This window comes from Gopherus flavomarginatus, chromosome 8 (genome assembly GCF_025201925.1).
Source record: "Gopherus flavomarginatus isolate rGopFla2 chromosome 8, rGopFla2.mat.asm, whole genome shotgun sequence".
NCBI lineage: Eukaryota > Metazoa > Chordata > Testudines > Testudinidae > Gopherus > Gopherus flavomarginatus.
In genome coordinates, this window is record NC_066624.1 from 10,505,894 (window position 1) to 10,526,717 (window position 20,824).

At 39.9% G+C, this 20,824-nt stretch overlaps 1 protein-coding gene across 2 annotated transcripts in view; it reads left to right on the plus strand.

Annotated features, from left to right (window-relative positions):
* Nucleotides 1–20,824, plus strand: part of AFF2 (ALF transcription elongation factor 2) — a 411,852-nt gene that overhangs the window by 302,699 nt on the left and 88,329 nt on the right. For both annotated transcript variants that reach the window (XM_050964719.1, XM_050964720.1), the window contains exon 9: nt 14,988–15,025. In XM_050964719.1, the coding sequence (XP_050820676.1) occupies nt 14,988–15,025 (38 nt within the window). The remainder of the gene's footprint in view (nt 1–14,987; nt 15,026–20,824) is intronic.

A 20,824-nucleotide genomic window follows, 5' to 3' on the forward strand; every position in this document is an offset into this window, starting at 1 on the left:
GTCTGCACTGACACTGTGTTGACCTAATTACATTGACCGTGACTCTACGATGCTCGGGGAGGTGGTGTTACTAAATTGGCACAGAGGGGTGCTTATGTCAGCAAGAGCCAAATTTAAGTGAAGACACTTCCACAGCTAAGTCAACGTAAGGTAGTTTACGGCAACCTAACCCTGTAATGTAGACTAGGTCTAAGAGTGTCTACCCATGGTGTTATTCAGGAATAATTTTCCAGGGGAGACAAGTCCTGTTAGCCTTTGTTTTAGTTCACCAGTTAATCATCTTGATTCCACAGCCTTGCACCCAGCTTATGTCGCTGTTTACACCTGTGCAAAGGGTTGTAAAATGCTCCCAAATCAGAATTCTCCACTCACTCCTACCTTACACTCTCTTTGCACTGATATAAATGACTGTAGTCAGTACAAAGCAGTGGAGAACCGGTGGAACTTTTGTTCCAGCCATTAAGTAAAGGGTTTAGAGCCCACAGTCATTAATCCTAATATAAATATTAGTGATACACTCCCTTTTCCCAGACGTACAGCAGCAGGACCTGGCTGTGAATCAATAGCAGACGTCTTTCAGCCTAGAAGGGACATTAGTGAAAAAGCATTTGCAGAAAACTTGCTGATACCATTGTCCTTTCTTTCATTCTGCATTATAAATATTTACAGTTACTGCTGAGAAATAAAATGTGGGCCATGCATCTTCTCAGCATTTTTAATAAGAAAGTCTAGACACCTTGGGCCAAATTCGTCCCTGGTATAATTTCAGTGAAGACAATGGAGTTAAACCAAGAATGAATTTGGCCCCATATCATTCTTAGATCATAAAACAGTAAAGCAATTTTTTTATTTTGTTGCCATAATTGTTATGATGTGAAATGTTGTATTGTGTGTGAATTCTTACTTTCTTCTTTGATAAGACATTCTCACAGTGTCCAGCTGATCATTAGGAATATGAAAAGGGAAGGATGCAAACCTCTTTGGGATGTCTGTTTACTAACAGCTTCAGAAATGTTGCTTATAACTGAGCGATCTCATTTATTCTTCAAATTATCTGAATTTTGCCACTACCCCTCCCACTTCCTCCTCCTCCTGGGCATGCCAAGAAATATATATTTTGTAGTGTCCATTGGCACCTGGATTGTACGAGTCAGTTTTTTCTAACACAGAAACCCAATGTCAAGCACTCACAAGTCGAGGGATTAAAAGCCTACATGTTTGCAGTGCAGAGTTGTATAATCTTGTGCAGCTTGTCTGACTAACAAGATTACTGCTTGATTGGAAATATAACATTTATAATGAGAGGCCCGATGTAATCAGTTTGGCAACGTCAGTCCCAGTTCAAAACTAGAATAACAGCAAGCAGACACATACTCAGGGCCTGATTCTGATCTCACCCCAGTTTCATACTGGTGTTACTCCACTGACGTCAGTGGAGTTACTCTATGTTCACACCAGCAACCATGAGAGCAGAATCAGGGGCTGAAATGAGTAAGGGCCTGATTCAAAGCCCAATGAAGTCAATGAAAAGACTCCCATCAACTGTGATGGGTTTGGTATATAATCTTAATGGCTTTCAGAAAAACAAAGAAACTGTGGGTCTTACACTAATACCATTGCACTAAAAATCCAGGTGTCACTTTCTAGTAATGCCATTGGCAACACCAGGTTCAAAGAGAAGAAGGAGACACAGTAAGGAACATTCATATGGTTTCTTAAGGTTCTGCAATACAAATTCAAGAGTTTCTGATTGGCATTGACCCTGTTTTCACACTAGGCAGGAGGTTCAAACCTTCTGAGCAATCCCAAGTATCTTTTAAAAAACAGGAACATTTAGGTATTCCAAGAGTGCACTCTTCAATCAGGTATCAAAAATAAATTATCTATCTGGAAAGGAAAAGCTCTCTCAATTGTCCTTTGTTTCAAGGAGCATCGCTCACTTCCAGCGTTCCATCCAAATGTGCAGGCCCTCACTTTTAGTTACATCAGAAATAGAAGATCATGAAATGGAGAGAATAAAAAGCATTGAATACATTAAAGAGAGGAATCCCATGTTAAGTCTCCTGGATTAATAACTTGTGCATGTCCTTCATTTTGGATCTTTGTCACAGATTGCATCCCACATTGAGACCTGGGCAAGCAGAGAAGTAGAGCTCTGGTGTAGGAGTCAAGTGTTTCACTTGTTGGATTCTTTCACACTTTACAAGTTTTGATCATGTTTCTTTAAAAAAAAAAAAGAAAGAAAGAAAAAAAACCATTGATCAGGTGTACTGGTCAGATGCATAAACACTAACAAAACAGTTATGGTACATTTAAATGCAAAATGCTGTTTCCTGGAATATATAAAATGATCATTCATGAGAGCTGGAATGAGACTATCACAATATGCAAATTATAAGATACCAAACGTTCAGCTGTGGGGCACTGAGTTACAAAACTAAATTTTTAACGTAAGAGTTTACAGTCAAATAATGCTTGAAATTCAGATATACATATGTGCATACCTTACCTGAGAGAGAAAAGATGAAAATCTCAGTTTGAAAGCACCTTAGCAGTTTGTCCAATATCTTTGTATTCTGTCTCCTCTCTTATATTTTACCTTTCAGATTTACCTTGTTCTCCAAAATCGCCATTTTTGTACTTTATGAAGCTTGTAACATAGGCCAAGCGCAGGTTTACAGGTGTAAAAATGTACCATTTACAGATTTTTCTCAAATGAAAATAAATAATTTTAGACTGATTTGCTGAGCTATCTAGTGCTTCCAGTCCCATGAGCCAGCACAAATATTTGCAATCGGTGTTATAACTAGAGTAGGGTCCAAACCCAAAATCTGAACTGCATCCTGCTCTTTCCACCTGCTAATCAGGTTCTTCCTTTTGTTTCACACATCTTGGGAGGAACCAACTAAACAGGAGTTCCTAGTGCAATGCTGTAACTAAGAGAGTGAATACAATTCTTGGATGTATAAGCAGAGGAATATTACCTCTGCAACAAGTATCAGTGAGACCATTACTGGAATTCTGTGCCCGGTTCTGGCATCCAGACTTTGAAAAGAATATTGAAAATGTGGAAAGGGTTCAGAAAAGAGAGCTAAGAATTATTTGAAATCTAGAAAACATACCTTTATAGTGAGAGACTTAAAAAGCTTAATCTGTTTAGTTTATCCAAGAGAAGGTTAAGAGGTAACTTGCCCATACTCAACAAATATCAGCAGGGGAAACTGATTTCTGACAGTAAAGTTAGGCTGGAAGATGAAGCTAGAAAAATTCACACTAGAAACAAGGCACTAGAAATAAGGTGCACATTTTTAACAGTCGGGGTAATTAACTATGGGAACCCCTTCCCTAGGAATGAGATGGTTTTTCTATCACTTGCTATCTTTAAGTCAAGACAGGATATCTTTTTTAAAAGCTACAGCTCAAACAGAAGTTGTGGGCTCAATACAGAAATTACTGAGTGAAGTTCTTTGGCCTGTGTTATTCAGGAGGTCAGACTAGATGATCTTAACAGTCCCTTCTGACCTAAAAATCCTATGAATCTATGAACCATATCGATCATTGTGATGAAGCAGGAGCAAGTTGCTCCAAGCCAGGTGCAGAATTCATCACATTGCTTTATGGGCCACCATTTGAAAGGCTACAGTTATCTCCTAAATCTCCTGCTAACATTTTGGGGAAGCATCATCATCAACGCAATCACCTTAGAACAGAGCAGGGGACACGTGCTTTGTGTGTCACTTACGCATAACGCTGATTCTTTTGCTTTCCGTTGCGGGTGATTTGGGATTAAAGGAACACAGAAGATGAGGGGTTAGATCTGGAATCAATTTTCATTTACAGCTGAGAAGCAGTTATTGATGCTGTGCTCACAGTTCAATAAAAGATCTAAAGATATAGACCTTGTGTTTCTCTTTCAATAGAAGCAACACAATCAGTCTCAAATGTTTTCACAGAGAAAATTGTATTGACAGTTTTATTAAAATTGCCATCTTTAAAGTTTTACATTATCTACAATTTGACCTATTCCAGTGGTTTTTAATATGCACGCTGACCAGCCCAATAGATATTTATGGCACAAATTCATAACGCCAGGTAAACATCTGCTTAATGTATTATTGTGTAGAATCATTATATTTAACTTAAGCAGTTGCCTGGATTTTAAACTGTTACAGTACTGTCATTAAACTGAATTTTGGTTCATGCTTCACTAAGATACGGTTTCTTTGCAGAGAATATTTCCATTACCCAATAGTTTCAGATTGGCTGTGGGATTATAAATACAAAGAAAATAACAGACGTGTATTACTAAACCTATATCTTGGCAATACATTTCAGGGATTAATGTTAACTAATGTTAATAGTGTTCTGTAAGGAAGGATAGAGCCTTTAGATGGTCCTATTACTTAGTTAAACAAAAAAACCCAGAAATTTAGGAAGAATAATTTTTTTTTATTAGTGATTAGGTTCATCTTAAAGAACTTAGATAAAACACAGATTAGTATTTTTTGTTCTTTAAAGTAGCTCTGCATAATTCCATTTAGCTTTGAGCTCAGAGCCATCCAAAAGAATTGTGCCCTGATAAAGTATTGTAAGTAGCTGCAGTGTGCCCAAGTTTCTTTAACCAACTCTGCTTTGTTCTTCCTAAGGAATAATCTTCGTAACCTTTGAAACATGCACTTTATTTAAAGCACATTGCTGGAGATCTGGGTATTTTTGAACCAAAGAAATTTTTATACCATTTACAGATCTGTTCCATTATTCTGAATATTTTATGTACATTGTATTTTTGGCAGAACAATACATGAAACATTTTTATCTTTTCTATTTGTTTTTTCTCCTTCACTTAATGATTACCTTTTGCATGTGTGATAACCATGCATGCATGAGACACCTCCTATATAATCCATGTCCATGAGCTAAGTTTTATAGTTTATCCAAACAGTCTTTCTTGGCTAGGTTAGTATTAGATAATTGCATGCAAAATGAATTACTTTGTAGCTGAGAGTCTAAAAATACTGTCGGCCGTAGGGAGAGCTTCTGATTATTGTAATGCACATTGAACTTTCAAAGCATTTATTCAAGTTAAATTAAAACAGACTTTTTGGCTTAAGGTTTGTGAATATAAAAGATTCAGTACATTTTCACCATGTAAACAACACTGTTTTAAAGATACCGTAACCATACTAGTTGCAACAATGGATATCCTTTTCTATTGTAATTTTTCCTGTTTTTTAGCTAGATCCTGAAGAAGTTGTTTGCCTCCCCAAGGTTTCTCCATATTTCCATTTACTTTGTTATCAGCAGAAAGGCTGAGGGACAGCTCTTCATTAATGACATCAATACTGCACACACAGCGAGAGAGGTCGTCTTGTCAACGCTATAGAAAAATCAGATGGATTAGGATGAAACTAGGTGCAAAATAACTTTGATAGAGTCTTTTAATGTAAACAGTTTATCTGTCACTGGGTTTCATTGAAATCCCAGACAAAGCAATGCAACATTGGTGGTTGTCACAGAAGAATTTGTTTTGATGAAGACCCCCACATAGCAGTGTTTAAGATATACAGTCATGCTTTATAGCTGTAGAGAAAAGTTTTCATTTAGCCATTAGTGAAAACAGAAGCCATTAGGATAGTGTAGTCGTTCTCCAGTCTTTTTCATTCCATAGGCTAAGAAAGATCCTCTGATGGAGAAATGTCTCTTCTTGCTACCCCATTCCGTTTTTGGTTGGTACTCAAAACATTTTATTCTGTGCAACACTAATGAAACAGCCTTATTTCCCATACACAGGGCATACTTCGCCCCAGGATACTCCTGATTCACAAGACTAATTTTTGGCAATAAGAGATTGTATGGCTGGTAACTGCCTACAGTAGTCATGGGGATTCATTTCATAGTATTTCTGTGCCCCACAAACACTTGTGGCCATTGCATTCAGCAATGCCTGTGAGGTCTTGTAAAGAATATGTCAGATAAAGTGTATACACAATTTCAAATCACTAGAATACCAGAGATTTTAGGACTTTCAGGTCCATGACATTTTATTTAATCTTTTCAGTCCGTCATCGTATCTACCGATGACATGGAGATTTAAATGGCCCTCAGAACATATGGTTGCACTGTATGGTACTGTGAAACTGTGCTGGAAATTGACCAAACAAAAGTTTGTCATGAAGGTTCCAGTTGTGGCCCTCAACAGGGCTATGAAACACATGCTGCACATACCAGAAAAGCAGAGGATGTAGCAGCCATTTTAGTCAGAGGACATTGGATTGTCTTTTCCTTGTTCAAGTTGGCTGGTGTGAAACAGCTCTCAGCTTCACCAGACATAGACAAAAATAGGGAAAAACAAAACACGAAGATGCTTGGCAGCCAGACAGACCTAGCAAAGAGGGAAAGGATTTGATAAATGATGTTATAGAGAGGTCGTCTCCTCGCTTAGCCACAAACAAGCATTCACTTAACACGCTCCTTAATACTCTCTTAACTAGGCACTTCACCTTTGTTGGGGTTTTTTTTTTCATGCTACCCACATGAAATGACCAGGTAATATCGATCACAGCACAGACGTCATATACATGGAACTGAAAATACAGCCCTACTAGCTCCTTAGCTAATTCCAAGCCTCCAGTGATAACCAGCAAAAGTGGGGGCAGCCTTTCCTTGGCTTAAGTTAAGGGCCAGTGCAGATGCAGACACACAGACATGGGGAGCTACTATAGCTCAAGGTGGATGGATCCACGGGGGGCCAGCACAACCCCAAAGGTGGGTGTCGTCGGCTGGAAAAGCAGCAGAAGGAACTGAGTTAGCACATCCAGTTGTCAGCCTCTGCAACCAGGAAACAAAGAATCCCAGTGGAGATTAAAGTGACTCTCCCCAGAGGAGCACCTGTGGGAGAATGGTCATGAGACCTGACTGCAGTAAACCCCATTGGGGTGAATCCCCCTGCACACAGCAGAGATAGTGGGCAAAGGGAGGTGCAGTTTGCTGGGCCAGCAGGGGGAAATCTGCCCTGTGAACAGATTGAACATTAGCCCCCTGCCCCTTGTAGGAATATAGACTATTCTGCACCTGTTGTGAATTTGGTTTGCACAGAAAGAGAATTGGTCTGTCACAAAATTACCCAAAAAAAATTCCAACTCAATTATTGTGCAAACTATTTGGTGCCTCATTACTTAACTAAATGAACTAACGAGCCGAGCAACAAACAAAAGCAGCCTGAGGGCAGCACAGAAGTTTTTGATGTGTTGTTACGTCCATCTCTCCAGTGCCTGTTTGTATCGGGTTATGTATGAAATATATAGTATAGTCCCTGAACTCTTCGATCCTGCATAGGCAATAAACGAGCAAGGCGAACAATATCAATATTGCCTCACATCTTTCCCAGCACTGCCACTGCTGTTGCTCTTTGACTCTGCCCTTTTGCGTCTCAAACCTGGGTAACTATTCATTGATTTAGAGGAGGAAAAGGATGAGGGACAGGTTGGACTCCCTTAGGAATGAGATAAAGACCTTCACTACAAAGGGGAATCTAAGTGCATAAACTGCAAGTAAATTGGGTTAAGAAAGGCTGCTTCTGATGTGGCTGTGTATACTTCTTCCTTTTACTGTGACAAGAGGCCATTTTAACCCATGCGAGCTTTGGAGAAGTAATACTAATTAATAGCACTTAGCAATTTAAGAACACATTTATCCAAGGATCTCAAAGCATTTTGTGAATATTAATAAGCTATACCTAGCTGTAAGATAGTCATGAGGTAAATACAAAATATTATTCTCCATAAGTTATAGGTGGGGAATTGAGGCAAATCTAGATTATGTGAGTTGCCTACAGTTTCACAATGGTCAGTAGCAGAAATACTGTTCTCTTGGCTCTCAGCCCTAGGCTGTCATCTTAGGTTTATTTTTCTTTTCTTGGGGCAACTTTTAGGGGTAGTTTTTGTTTTATCCTTTGTAATTTTCTGGTCTTTTCCCCATATTTTTTCTTTGCCTTTTGAGGATTTTTTTCTCTTGTGGTTAACATGCGGGGCTAGGCATCGGAAGTCCATTCTCAACTCAGCAACAGAATTCCTGTGTGACCTTGGTCAAGTCCCTTAAGTTCTCTGTGCTTCAATTCCCCCTCAGTGGATTGGATATAAATAATACCTACTACACCTGTCAGGGACATAGTGAGAGTTAATTATCACTTGGAAAACATCTTGAGACCCTCCCGAAAGAAGGTGTTATAGAAGGACAAATTACTGTTTACCCTTCCTCTGTCCCACTCCACCTTACCTGCCTTACAACTAGCATCTATCAGCAAATGATGTTTTGGAACATCCCACAGTACACTGAGAAGCATTGCTGAAGACACTGGCCTTCTTGTCTCAGTGGCTTCTTTTCATTTGGGGCATGCCATGAAGAATGGGAACTGGCCGTGTTTTGCATTACATGCTTCTTCAGTTTGGCGTCCACCATTTCCCTTAGAAAATATAGCAATTTGGGGAAAATGCTGGCCATTGCACACAGTGACCCAAAATCATCGTGTAACCGGGCGGCCTCACCCCCGCGGCGCCTCCTGCTGGTCACTTCAGGAATTAGCTCAATATTCCAGCTCAGAGCGCCCTCTGCAGGCCAGTAATCCACCTGTCCCGGCTGGCCCCCGTGTCACTCCCTGGACTCAGTGCCCTTTTACATGGGGTTCTGCCCCCTGGCAGCAACCCCTTTTCCTTAGGGTTTCCCCTCCCTGGGAACCCTCCACCCTCTATCCCCACTTTGCTTCAGTATTGGCTACTGCCAGTCATTGTCTAGCCCCACGCCCTGGGGCAGACTGCAGTATCAGGCACTCATCATCAGCAAAGGGGTTTGGACCTGGTGCCATGGCCTACCCCTGGGTTGCACCCTGCAACCCCAGTACCTCTTGGCCTAATCCTAGGCTGCAGCTTGAGGCTTTCCAGGCAGGAGCTCCCCAGCTCCGCTGCCCTTCCCCAGCCCTGCTCCACGCTAGCTACCTTGTCTAGTTCCCAGCAGCCAGGCCCTTCTCCCTCTACAGCCAGAGGAAGACTCTTGGCTCACTACCTCTTATAGTGGCCAGTTGGGCCTGATTGGGACCTGGCTGCAGCTGAGCCTGCTTCCTCCAAATCAGCCCAGGCTTCTTGCTCCAGCTACAGCCCCCTCCTGGGCTGTTTTAAGCTGCCAAGGGCAAGAGCGGGTAACCACCCTGCTACACATCCCTACAGGAACTCAGTTTAAAAACAGTGGAGTTTGCTGAAAGGTGGTCCCCCATCTGTAGATGTACTTGCCATTTCTTTACAAACTTTGTTATCCCTAAAAAAAATCTACAAATTTTACCCAGCCTGCTCTGCACCATCTAAAACAGGAGTTTCCAACTTCCTAAATATTTCTGAAGTACGCTTGTAACGCCATGAAAGGTGCTGTATTGTTCAAAGGTGTAGAAAGGTGAGGAGACGCTCTATGTCTAATACATACCCATGAGGAGTCCTATGGGAAGTATGTACACCATTTGGATCTATAGCCACCCTGGATGTGGTGATTTCATCCTCTCTAAAACTGATCTCAGCTACTCTACTCCTTTTATTTGCCTCCTGAAGGAAACCAGGGGCTACACGCAAGAATATTCTGGTATGAGAAAAGTGCATCCTCACTCCATTTTTTTCGACCGTAGATTCAGTGAGCCCAGCTTTTCATCCTCAGGGTGAGACTGTCCTAGAACACCACATGCAGCATGTCTGTGACAAGGTTTCCAACTTCATGTCAGAGATGATTAGCAAGAAAGCAACAGCATCTTCTCCATTGATGTTCGGGGACAGGTAGAGGAGAATGTAACCACAGCATTAAAAAAAAACCCAAAGATTCCTTGAGGTTTGTGACCCCTAGCACAATTTTCCCGACTTCCCTTTTGCACAGCATCCTTCATGCACACTGTGCTCTTCTCCACCCCCTAGAAAATTCCACCTGAGACCAATTATCTAATTACAGAAGCAGATCAAGGTCCAGCACCATCCATTCATAGTAGTTTAATTCATGACTCAGCACCCTCTCCGTGACCCAAAGGACAGAGCGCAACCTCCAAGAGTGGTGTTAATTTGCAAAAGGCCTGATTTAACTCCCATTGAAGTCAATGGAAAGATTTTCATTAGTACCAAGGGCGTTGAATTGGGCCTTCAGTGATGGTCATCTGTTCCACTAACAGAACAAGAGTAAAGGATGGTCAGTCATGAACATACCTACAGGGTTTAGTTCAGCTGCTTACCCCTGAGAGCAGAGCTGATCAGAAAATGTGGGAGAGGGTTCTCCAGAACATTTCAACTTGTCACTCATTGTTGGCTGCAAACTTTTCAGATTTCAGTTTTTTCAATGAAAACTCTGCCTATTCCATAGAAAGAAAATACTTTCAGTAGAAAATTTCATTTGTTCAAAAACCCAGTTTTCCATCAAAAGACAATTTTGACCAACATTTTTTAACTAGCCGTTCTTGAGGGTTTACTGTACGTGTATTTTCGCTGCTCTAGGCACGTTACACTAACCAAAAGACATTGTCCATCAGAAAGATTAGTACCTTGATTGTTAAACCAGCAAAACAGACACTATTTTGGCCCGCAGTGCAGTTCACGGAAGGAATCCATGAGGGTGATGGTTATTTGCCAGTGCCGCTTTTTGTATGACAATTAGTGAAACTTGTCTCTTTATCCAGCCTCTAGGGACACATTTCTTTCACTTCTCTATTACTGTTCTGTGCTGCTCACATCTGGAGTTCACATTTGAGTTCCCTGAATGCGATGGAAAACCGTCCCCCAGCACCCAAAAAGTTTCTATGAATGTATGTTCTGTAACTGCTGCTGCCCTTCATCTGTTCCTCCAATTTATCTTCTTTCTCCTTCTCATCCTGTGTCTGCCTAGAGGGGCAGCTGTGGTGAGAGGATAATTTTAGAGAGATATGGTATATAACTAGCACCATAATTGTAAAAAATCAGAAGGAAATTACAAATTAAAGCAGTATAACTGTCTAGTTCAGTCTGGTCTCCATTTTCTAATCATCTTAAATTATTTTAATGTACACTTTCAAACTCAAAATTAGCCGCAATCCCATGATGTAACCCTCCTAACGCTCATTGCATCCCATTATATTATTTCATTTTCTTTCCATTCTTTCGTAGTGTGATCGCCCACTCACACCACATGTATCATGATTTGGGAACCTCCTACCTACTCTATTTATAGTCATTTTAATGTGTGAAGTTCAGGAATCATTCTGGGTTTTAAAAAGCTTTTCTTATTTGTAAAAGCCCAGAATATAAGTTGCACAAAATAACTCACTTTTAAAAATGTTTGTCTTTGAGATATCTTAAATTAATAATCAAAAGCTCACCTCACGTCTAAAACAAATTGAGTCATGAAGACGAGAAACAGAGAATTGTTAACTCTATAGCAAGGCTGATGGAAGCTCAATGAGATCATTTTGTTCAAAGATTAAAGGTGATGAGCACTGAAGTAATTGACGAGGATGACTATGAATACATCTGACTAGAGGTGTTAAATTCAGTAATGATCAAAAGTTAATTATCAAAGCAGAGAGAACTACTCAACGTAGACCAGTTGAGTCAATAGCGAAGCAACCTAGAAATAGAACTAATTTGGAGGAAGTATTTTCCTATAATGAAGTTGTATAAAAGATGTACATTTCAAAGAAAGCTGCCTAAAAACAAGATAGCATTCTTCCTGATCAGAGAAAAAATAATTAGCTCTAATTGACAGACCTGCTCCACACACAGTATTTTCAAACAATATGTTTCTGCATCAAAGCTTAATATGTATAGTTACTCAATGTCACTTTGATTCCTCTGTTCTGTATCTTCTGCCACTGAGCATGCTCAGGATATTGCAACAAATATACCGTGAAAAAGAGTGAGCAACACATACAAGAGAAATGAAAGCACAGGGCCAGGTCCTGTAGTACTTACTCAGATGGAATTCCTTATGTCTAATTCTGCATGGGCAGCTCCCATCCTCAACTCCCATTAAGTGGCAAATAGGTTCAGGTAATGTAATAAATGATCAGCTCCTTCATCCAAAATGCAAATTGAAACTGAGTGCAGCCTGTCCTGGTCGTTTGAAAGTTTTGGTTAGAGAGAGAGTGTGTGTGTGTGTGTGTCTGTGTATATGTGTGTAAAAAGTTTATACTACCAAACACTTTGAGTTACTGAAGTGCCTTTCCCATGAACACAATCACAAGTAATCTAGGAAATCTCTAGCTAAGAAAACAATGGCCTGCTACCAATCTTCACAGCCGCACAGAATAATATGTAGGCAGATTCCCATTGTACTCATCACCACCACAGTTTCCCTTCCAATGCAAACAGCTGCAATCCACATGTTCAATTACTCAAAATTAAATGCGCTGCCTAGACTCTGATCTTCAATATTCTATGATTTTGACGTTACCCAATTCTCTCTCAATTTCTGAAATAGCTTCATCGTCTTTATACAAACAGTTAGGACATTTCCTCATTTTGCTCATTTGCTATAGATTAATTTAACCTTATAATTCATTGTATTTGCATAGATATTTACTTCCTGTTCAAAACACTTCCCGCTCGTTCTACTGTTAACTGTTTATTTACAATCAAATTTGTGTGTAATAAGTTTGAAGAATTTGATAAAAGTAACTGAGATTTAGCTTAGATTTACACAGTCCTAAACTCTGTAGTGTTACAGCCCAGCTACAGGCTAGCTAGACTGATCATGAGAATTGTTAGACTGCAGTCAAAAAGTAGACTTCTGCTTGATAAAAGAGAATTTGTAACCTTTTAAACACGTTTAGTACCTCAGGAGGAGAGGATAGAAACTTGAAATTTAGTAGTCCACTGAAAATCCATGTAATAGGCTCAATTATAAGATTTTAAATAAATAGTTTGTACACACATACACACTTTTCTTTTATTAATGAGGGTTCCTTTGTCAAACAGGGTCCTTTTGGCCCTGAACATGCATGCACACATCAAATAAATTGAGTATATTTTGGAGGGTGCCTATGGAGTGAAGCAGGACCCACACCAGCCAACTGATCACTTCATAAGGCAGGGACGTGATCATAGAAACACAGGTCTGGAAGAGACCTCATCATATGTTTACACAGTGGGGCAGAATTAAGGTTAACTTTCACATTTCCTGAGTTCTGAGTGCTTCAACTGAGCAGCCTTAGCATTCTTTTCACCTAGTCGGTTTGATTAATATTCATTTACTTGCTTACTATCTTGTTTGTTTATGTTGATTTCACTGTATAAATATAAAACAAACGCTTCTCCCAGGCTCTACCAACCTATAACAAATAATGTAAAACCTAATCTAAGACACAAAGAACAAACCTTTCTCTGCACAAAAGGAACCAGTCCATAAAACAGATACTTCCCCATTTCAGATCTCACAAACCTTAATTTCTTATCTCATGTAAAAAAATCAATGGTTTGGGATGCTGATGGATTTAAATGTGGATCTTCCTACTACTGGGGAGGAGGGATATATATATATATATATATTTTTTTTTTTTTGGCAAAATTTCTGGTCCCACTGATGATATCATATAACAACCTATTCTCAGAAGATTTGTAGCCCAGTATTGCAAGGTCAGGGGATTCACTTCAGAGTTGAGGCCAATTTAGACAACAGATCTAATCCTTTTGTCCTTATCTAAACATTTTGAATATCACCCTCACTAGGAATTTTTACCAAGGAATATGTTTTTTCTTGTCCCTGAATGAAGCAAAAGTTACAATATTTCACCCAAACACCCTTAACCCTTGTGCATCATCGCCAGTTTTTCTGGCTTTATTTTGTTTCCTGAAATATACTAAAATGCAAGTAAGCACGAAAGCTTTCTATAGTGTAATGAGTTTATGGATCAGTCATCTTTTCAATCTGCATTTCAGTGCTACAGTACACTTAATCTGACTAACGGTTTGACTCCTTTCCCCATTTAAAACTGATAGCCTAGAACTTCAAATACTAAAAAGAATGCTCTGAAATGATTTGACAGCACTAATTTTGTCTTAAGATAATATTTCAACCTTCTCTGTATCACAGTGTGATTTATGTAGTCTATGAAATTCTGGGGGAATAAAAGTTTGGTTCAGATTACATAATTATGCCATAGAAGCATAAAAAAAATCACCACTAAAATCTCCAGCAGCTTAAACAGTTTGATAGACTGTAGCCATTCTGCCATCAGTGCCCCCAGCTGTGTTGCTTAGCAACATTTTAATTCAAGAAGAATCGAAGGAGATGAAATCCCCATGGAGAGGGAAACAGAAATAAGAGGGCCGTTGACAGATGATCTGAGTTGTTTCTTCTAATATACTGTGAAGATCACTGGCTCTTTTCATGAATGATAAATGGACTGTACACAGATCAATGGGTTCAGCAATAAGCTGGAACCGGGCTCCATGTCTGAGGCGGAACAGGCCGAGAGGCCCAGAGATTTACTCATTTAGATGATTTGGAGTGTGTTTTCTCAAAGGTTTCACGAGAGGAAATTGATCTGAGCATTTGGTCATCAATTGCCCTTTTCTGTTGTTGGCTAATAAAAATGGTTTTGGAAACAGAATCCGTTCTTGCCTTTATTTTTTCCCATTGCTGCTTGTGTTCTAGATGTAGGGGGTAACGTTGCGACAAACATGACGAGATCTCAAACCGGGAAAGGCAGTAATCGTTCTGAATGAACGGTTCCTATACACTTACAACCATTCAAAAAATCAAGCATGATGAGATCTCAAACACCGGGAGGAATGTTTTAAGAGTTGTAACATGATTGTGGGAAAGAGTTCAGCAGTTGCTATCTTTACTCAGTTGCCGACTTAACGATGGTAGCCTGCTTTGGTTTGCTTATTCCATTTCTGAACATCATTCTATTTTAATATCATTTTGGTTCCAGGAAACATTGTGCTTGATAATGTTGCTTAACTGTTTCTTTTCCCTCCCCCTTCTATTTATAGGCTGCCGAAAAGACAAAACCTAGAAACATTCCTGTAAAGTAAGTTATTTTTATATCTGTTGGAAAATTCAACTTTAATGAACTTCATGCAAACAACCACAACAGAAGGCCCACAATAGGGCAATAAAATAGACATTGGAACTCAAGTTAATCCATAATCAGAGCCATAAAAAAGCCCCTGATCATCAAGGACAGATTTTGATTTTTCATGTGTCCCTTATGACTGCATGCCCTGATTTGTGTCCAGTTTACATAAATTAATATGTGCTGTCTATGAATAGCTGCCAAATAATATCAAACTCATGTTCAGTACATAATGCTCCTAGCCTAGGGGGGTTGCACATGCTAAAAAGATTATGTTTTTTAATTGCAATCCTTGGGAAGATCTGACAGAGGGGGAAATAACTGCAAGTGTGCCAAATGATTTCTAGACACTTGGGAATATTTTGCACAAATGTATCAGAGCTTTGCCATCCTGTTGGTTAAGAACTCTCTCACACACACACACACGTATGTTTCCGTTCGTTATACTGGGGATCCATGAAGGATGAGCAAGCTACCAGGGACCAATTTCCAGGGCATTTTATGAGAAGTTCTTAAATCTTAGGGCTCTAGCAGCCACTCTGTACAGTATATCATTGAATTAAGAAAGTTGCTATATAGATGTCCTGGTACTTTCAGGAGAGATGTGTTCAGTTAAGGGTAATAGCATTCAGTGGCCACTTTTTCTGCTTAAACAACATATACTCTAGTTTTAATGTTCTGTTAAGTACCAATAAAACACATACTTCCAGCTTTGGTGGGTGATCAGTCTGCAGTTTAACTAAGTCCCCAGGAACTATATCTTCCTATTATAGCCACTGTTTTCATTGCACTTTGTTGATCATGATGTCTTTTGGAAGTGATTTTCCTCCTAGAGATTTTTCTCCTAGAAACTCTGGGAGGGCTCATGAATGGCTGTGTTTTGGGAGGCACAACGAAAAGACTACAGGCCTCACTCTCCTTTGTCTTCCACCTTGGATAGTGATGTAAAATGCTCATCAGAACAACCATGCAAGGTGCCAGGCAGTTGTAAATCAGACTCTTTATGTTCCATTTAATCTGATGAGAATTAGAAATGGAAACCAGGGGGGATATAAAAGCTTAAGGAACTTGTAATGAGACAGGGGGGCATTCATTTCTGGGTAACTAGTTCCAGTCCAGGCCAAGCTGAATTAAAAATCTAGCTGGTGGTTGTTATTCAAAGTGAACTGGCTGCTCCTCTTCGGCTTCTAGGAGACAAGAGAAGGGAGTGGGGGCGGCTCCCATATAATATTTTTCATTCATGGATTTTTTTAAACTCTCCGCTGGTGTAAGCTGGGACCACTTCGTGGCAATCAATGGTGCAGCACCAGTTTACAGCAGACAACGCCACTCCTAAGCAATCTGTACTTTACAGCGATGCACAATTACACCATCTAAAATGTTCATTTCTTCATTTTGAGTGAAATCATTGCTTTCTGGGACCTGAAAAATATAGTAACATTTTGGGATGGAAGAAGGCCATATGGCCATACTAGCTCTCTCCACCTCCACATGTATATTTCACCCTGTCATGTTTTCCCCAACTGCTTGTTTTAACTTGCCTTTGAATATGTTAATGATTGCAGCTTCAGTTAGTACCCTGGGGAGTCCATTATACATATTAATTACACCCTGCATAAAGAAGAGCTAAAGTATCCGCCTAGTATTTTTCAATGAAATGTAAGCACTTAATGTACTTGTATGGTTTTACCCTAAAACATTGCCTCTGTGAGCAAGAGGAAAATAGTATCTTTAAGATAACTGTAATAGATGTAGATTGTATTTGGATAAGCAAGGAGACCATATTCAGCACCACAGACTCCTGTCTAGTTTTTAATGCCATCAGTGCTGTAGCTCTTTCAAATGTCAAAGAGAATTTCACTTGAATTTTAATGTTCTTCAGCGTCACAAAATAAAGTTAGTTGCTTCCATTGTCAAAAGGGCTGAAAGCTGTACAGCTTCCTTCTACCATATGTGACTTATCACATACATTTTTAAAAACACACTTCTGTTATTAAGACATATGTGATAGTACACTTCTGCAAATGTGAATTGCTTTTGGCTAAAACCCATACACGAATAAGTTGAGATGAATCTAACTGCAGTTGACATCTGTTACGATATATATCTATATATTTTCTCAGTTGTCATTAATACAAAAATTTTCCTTGCTTTTATACTTTGCTGACATAATTGCTATCTCCCAAAACCAGACTTAGAATTAACTCAGTTTTAAAGATTACAGTTTAATTCAGTGTCTGCAAATAAGGCCTTGTACCTGTGATGTTTTGCATATTCGTAAAGGTATCACGACTAAGGTTTGTATGGACATTATCTACCTGTTTCGTCACCTAGAATTATTAATGTTCCAGTTTTTTACACAATAACGTACCCACAGTTGAAACAATTCAACATCATGTTTTACACAGTGCGGATCACAGAAGATGGCTGCTGCCATTTATTCTATAAAATCTCTTTCATATTCTTGCTCTTTTTGAGAAGAGGAGCAATTAACCTACTGAAGTTGTATAGGCACATCAAAGCTCTTGTTTGTGCTTGTCTAAAGAGGTATTTAGACAAACTGGAGTGAGCTTCTTTAGTAGCTAAATATGTGCAGGTGGCATTCAGATTCACTCCTTTGGAATACGTGCTCTCTTTTGGACAGTTACACAAGCTTTCAGTCAGCCATATTGCACACAGCAAGGAGAGCTGTGGAAACCCCAAACACTCAAAATAACACATCTGTCTGGATCAGGTACCCACAGGGCTCCGCTTCCTACAATATTCTAGTATCTTATAATTTTTAATGTGGTTATTATCATAACACCCCAGTGAATTAGGGAAGAATAGTTATCCCGTTGGGAGCCAGGACTATGCCACTTGCCCAGGCTTAAACAGAGCATGCATGGCAAAGCAGGAAATTAAACTCAGGTCTCCCAAGTCCCAGGCTCGTGCCCTGTCCACTGGATCATGTTTCTGCTCTGTAACACCTTTCTCTAAGAATCTCAAAACACTTTACAAACATCAGTGAATTAAACCTCATCCCCTCCCTGTGAGATAGCTAAGTATTACTATCTAACTCTACAGATGGGGAAAATTGAGCCCTTGGAGTTTAAGTGACTTGACCAGGGTCACATAGTAGAAGATTTCCAGTCATCCAGGAAATAATTTTAAGTCAGCACATAGCTGAAGCCTGTAAATGTCTGTCTTGTGTGCTGTGCTAGCGTGGAGGAGGAGAATGACACAGAATTAAATAGCAGGGTTTGTTCTGATACACAGCCCTTCCTGTCCAATGAATGAGATGAGGGTTCCACTGGGAGAGCTTGTGGCCAGGATAATGCATAAACTGGGAGCCCATATTAGCCAATTGCATCTTAGGGAGGAAATCACAGATTCTGGAGGAATCCTGTTCATTTTTCTTCAGATCTAGGCAGCAAGGACAAGGGAGATTCCATTATCCGGCATCCAAACTTGTACGATCCTCAGAGATCCATGCAAGGGCAGGGCCATCCATGTGAGAGGCCTTCATCTCTTTCCTGAATAAGCTGGTTGCAATACCAGTGACTCTTCTTAGTCAAAATCCAGGCCAGATCTCCTCTTTGCAGAAGACTCCACAGGTCAGGTAATACAAATCCAGACCTGATCTCTAAAGCTAGAGAGGCAAGGATGTGAATCCCCATACCCCATTGTAGGGTAACCCTGTCCCCACCTCCTCTGTCTCCACAGCTGTAAGAAGTGGGGAATGGTGCCAAGAAGACAGTTCTGTGTGCCTTCTTCCACATGAGAGTTCTGCATGTGGAGAGTCCCTTCTGCACACAGATTGACCATGACCTAACCCCAGAATTTGGCTCTTTGTCAATAATGGCTAAAAGATTTCTGGGGAAAATAGGCAGGTAAAAGAGTCACCTGGCTAAAACCTACCATTACTCACAGCTTCAGAGTCGAGTATTTAAGAGAGGTTACATTTCTGAAACTGAAAAATATGCTTACCATGGAAATTCACATATTATCTTAATTATTGGCTAGTGATGAGAACGTTTGAAGGGAATACTTGCCCCAGGTATATTGCACTTGGCTTTGATTTCCTTCTGTGTCCTTTCTCCCCTAATCTTTTATCGTCCTTTTAAAGATCTTTAATGGAAAGATAGCAATAAAACCTTTCTTTAAACACCTGCTTAAGTTAAGTTTTGCTCTAACCTTAATGGTATCCAGATACCTAAATCTGGGATACAGACGGTGCTAACATCCCAATTCTTTCAAACGTTTCATTTATTTTCAATTTCATTCATTTTCCTTCGCTAACAAGACCAGCATGAACTTGTTAACCAGAAATGCTGGTAGTAGTTATTGTTCTTTCTTGTCCATAAAACTCATCTTCTGGTTGTAATCTCTCTTAAACTGAAGGGCATCCAACTTTACTTCTTAGGGTTGTTTTACCCATCCAGTACACTGTAATCTGAATCACAAACCCTTAAAATCCATTACAGAGGTGTCCCCTCATTTGTCGGTGCATTGGTATTTCTTATGGCCCTTTCATATTTTCTTCTGTACAGGGTGGGAGTGATTGTTTCTATTGACTACATTGTAAAAATACCTATAATTTATCAGCTGGAGTGGCCCCTTCTCCCCCATTCCACCTCCCCGCCCCCCCCCCCCCCCCGGGATAAGCTTAATACAGCATGGAAGGTCTGACGTCTTAGTGAGTCAAGCAGAGCCCGTGGGTTTTCCTGTTGACTCACCCAGCTGGAGGGCAAGAAGATCAGGCTCAACGGTTCAGCTGATGTACACTCAGTTTGTTTGGAGCCATAAACAGCCCTCTGTGCACCAACTGGCACCAGTGCAAGCTAATGGGCTGTGATTTTTTTGTTTTTATCCAGTCAAGTCAGACGTGTAGCAACCAATAGGGGGACAAGAGGAGTAGTGTCCCCATTTATACATTGTTGGGCTGTTGCACAATGTTCTTATTTTTTATTTTAAAAAAGGAAAAGGCAGCATTCAGAATAAAATGGGGTGTCCTATTTATTGGCAACCGATTGGGAAATTGGCCAAGTTCTATTCTCATGCAGAATCTAATGGAAACATGTTCCTTAAAAACATCACTAGGAATGTTACAATCCGTCCATTTTAAAAAACAACAACATAGCTCTCCCAGGCCATAAAAGTGCTGAGCAATTTATGTGGCACTGCCTGTTTAATCTCTTTATTTCCAAAAGCTCCCCGCCTATTACTCTTTAGACTGTACTCCCAGCTAACTACAAAATGAGTTAGCACCAATTAAATTGGTGCTAGAAATCCATCCCATAATGCCACAGTCCCTGAAGTGTCCATCCACATTCATTGCTCAAAGAAACCCATTCATATTTATGTTTTAATACTTTAAGTCTAGCATGCAAAAGCGCTCAAATCCCCAGTTAAAAATCCAGACAAAACCTGCTTACTAGGAATTAAAAGAAGAGATCCATAGGCCCTGACTCTGCAATTCAGTCCATATAGACACCTGCACCTGTGAAGAGTCCCATCAGTTGAACCAACTTGCAGGATTGGGGCCTAAATCTTGTATATACCAGCATGCATTAACATGTTAATCAGTTCAATAAACTATAGCGTAATATGAAAGAGAATGAAAAGTAGTTCAAATGCACCAGAGATAAGTAAACAAGGGGCTGACCCTACAAGCTGCCCTAAGTGTTTGTACATGCCTAGTTCAGTGGGGTCCTGGCCTATGACTAAGAGTTCCTAGGCACCACTGTAATAAAAATCAATACTAATATATGG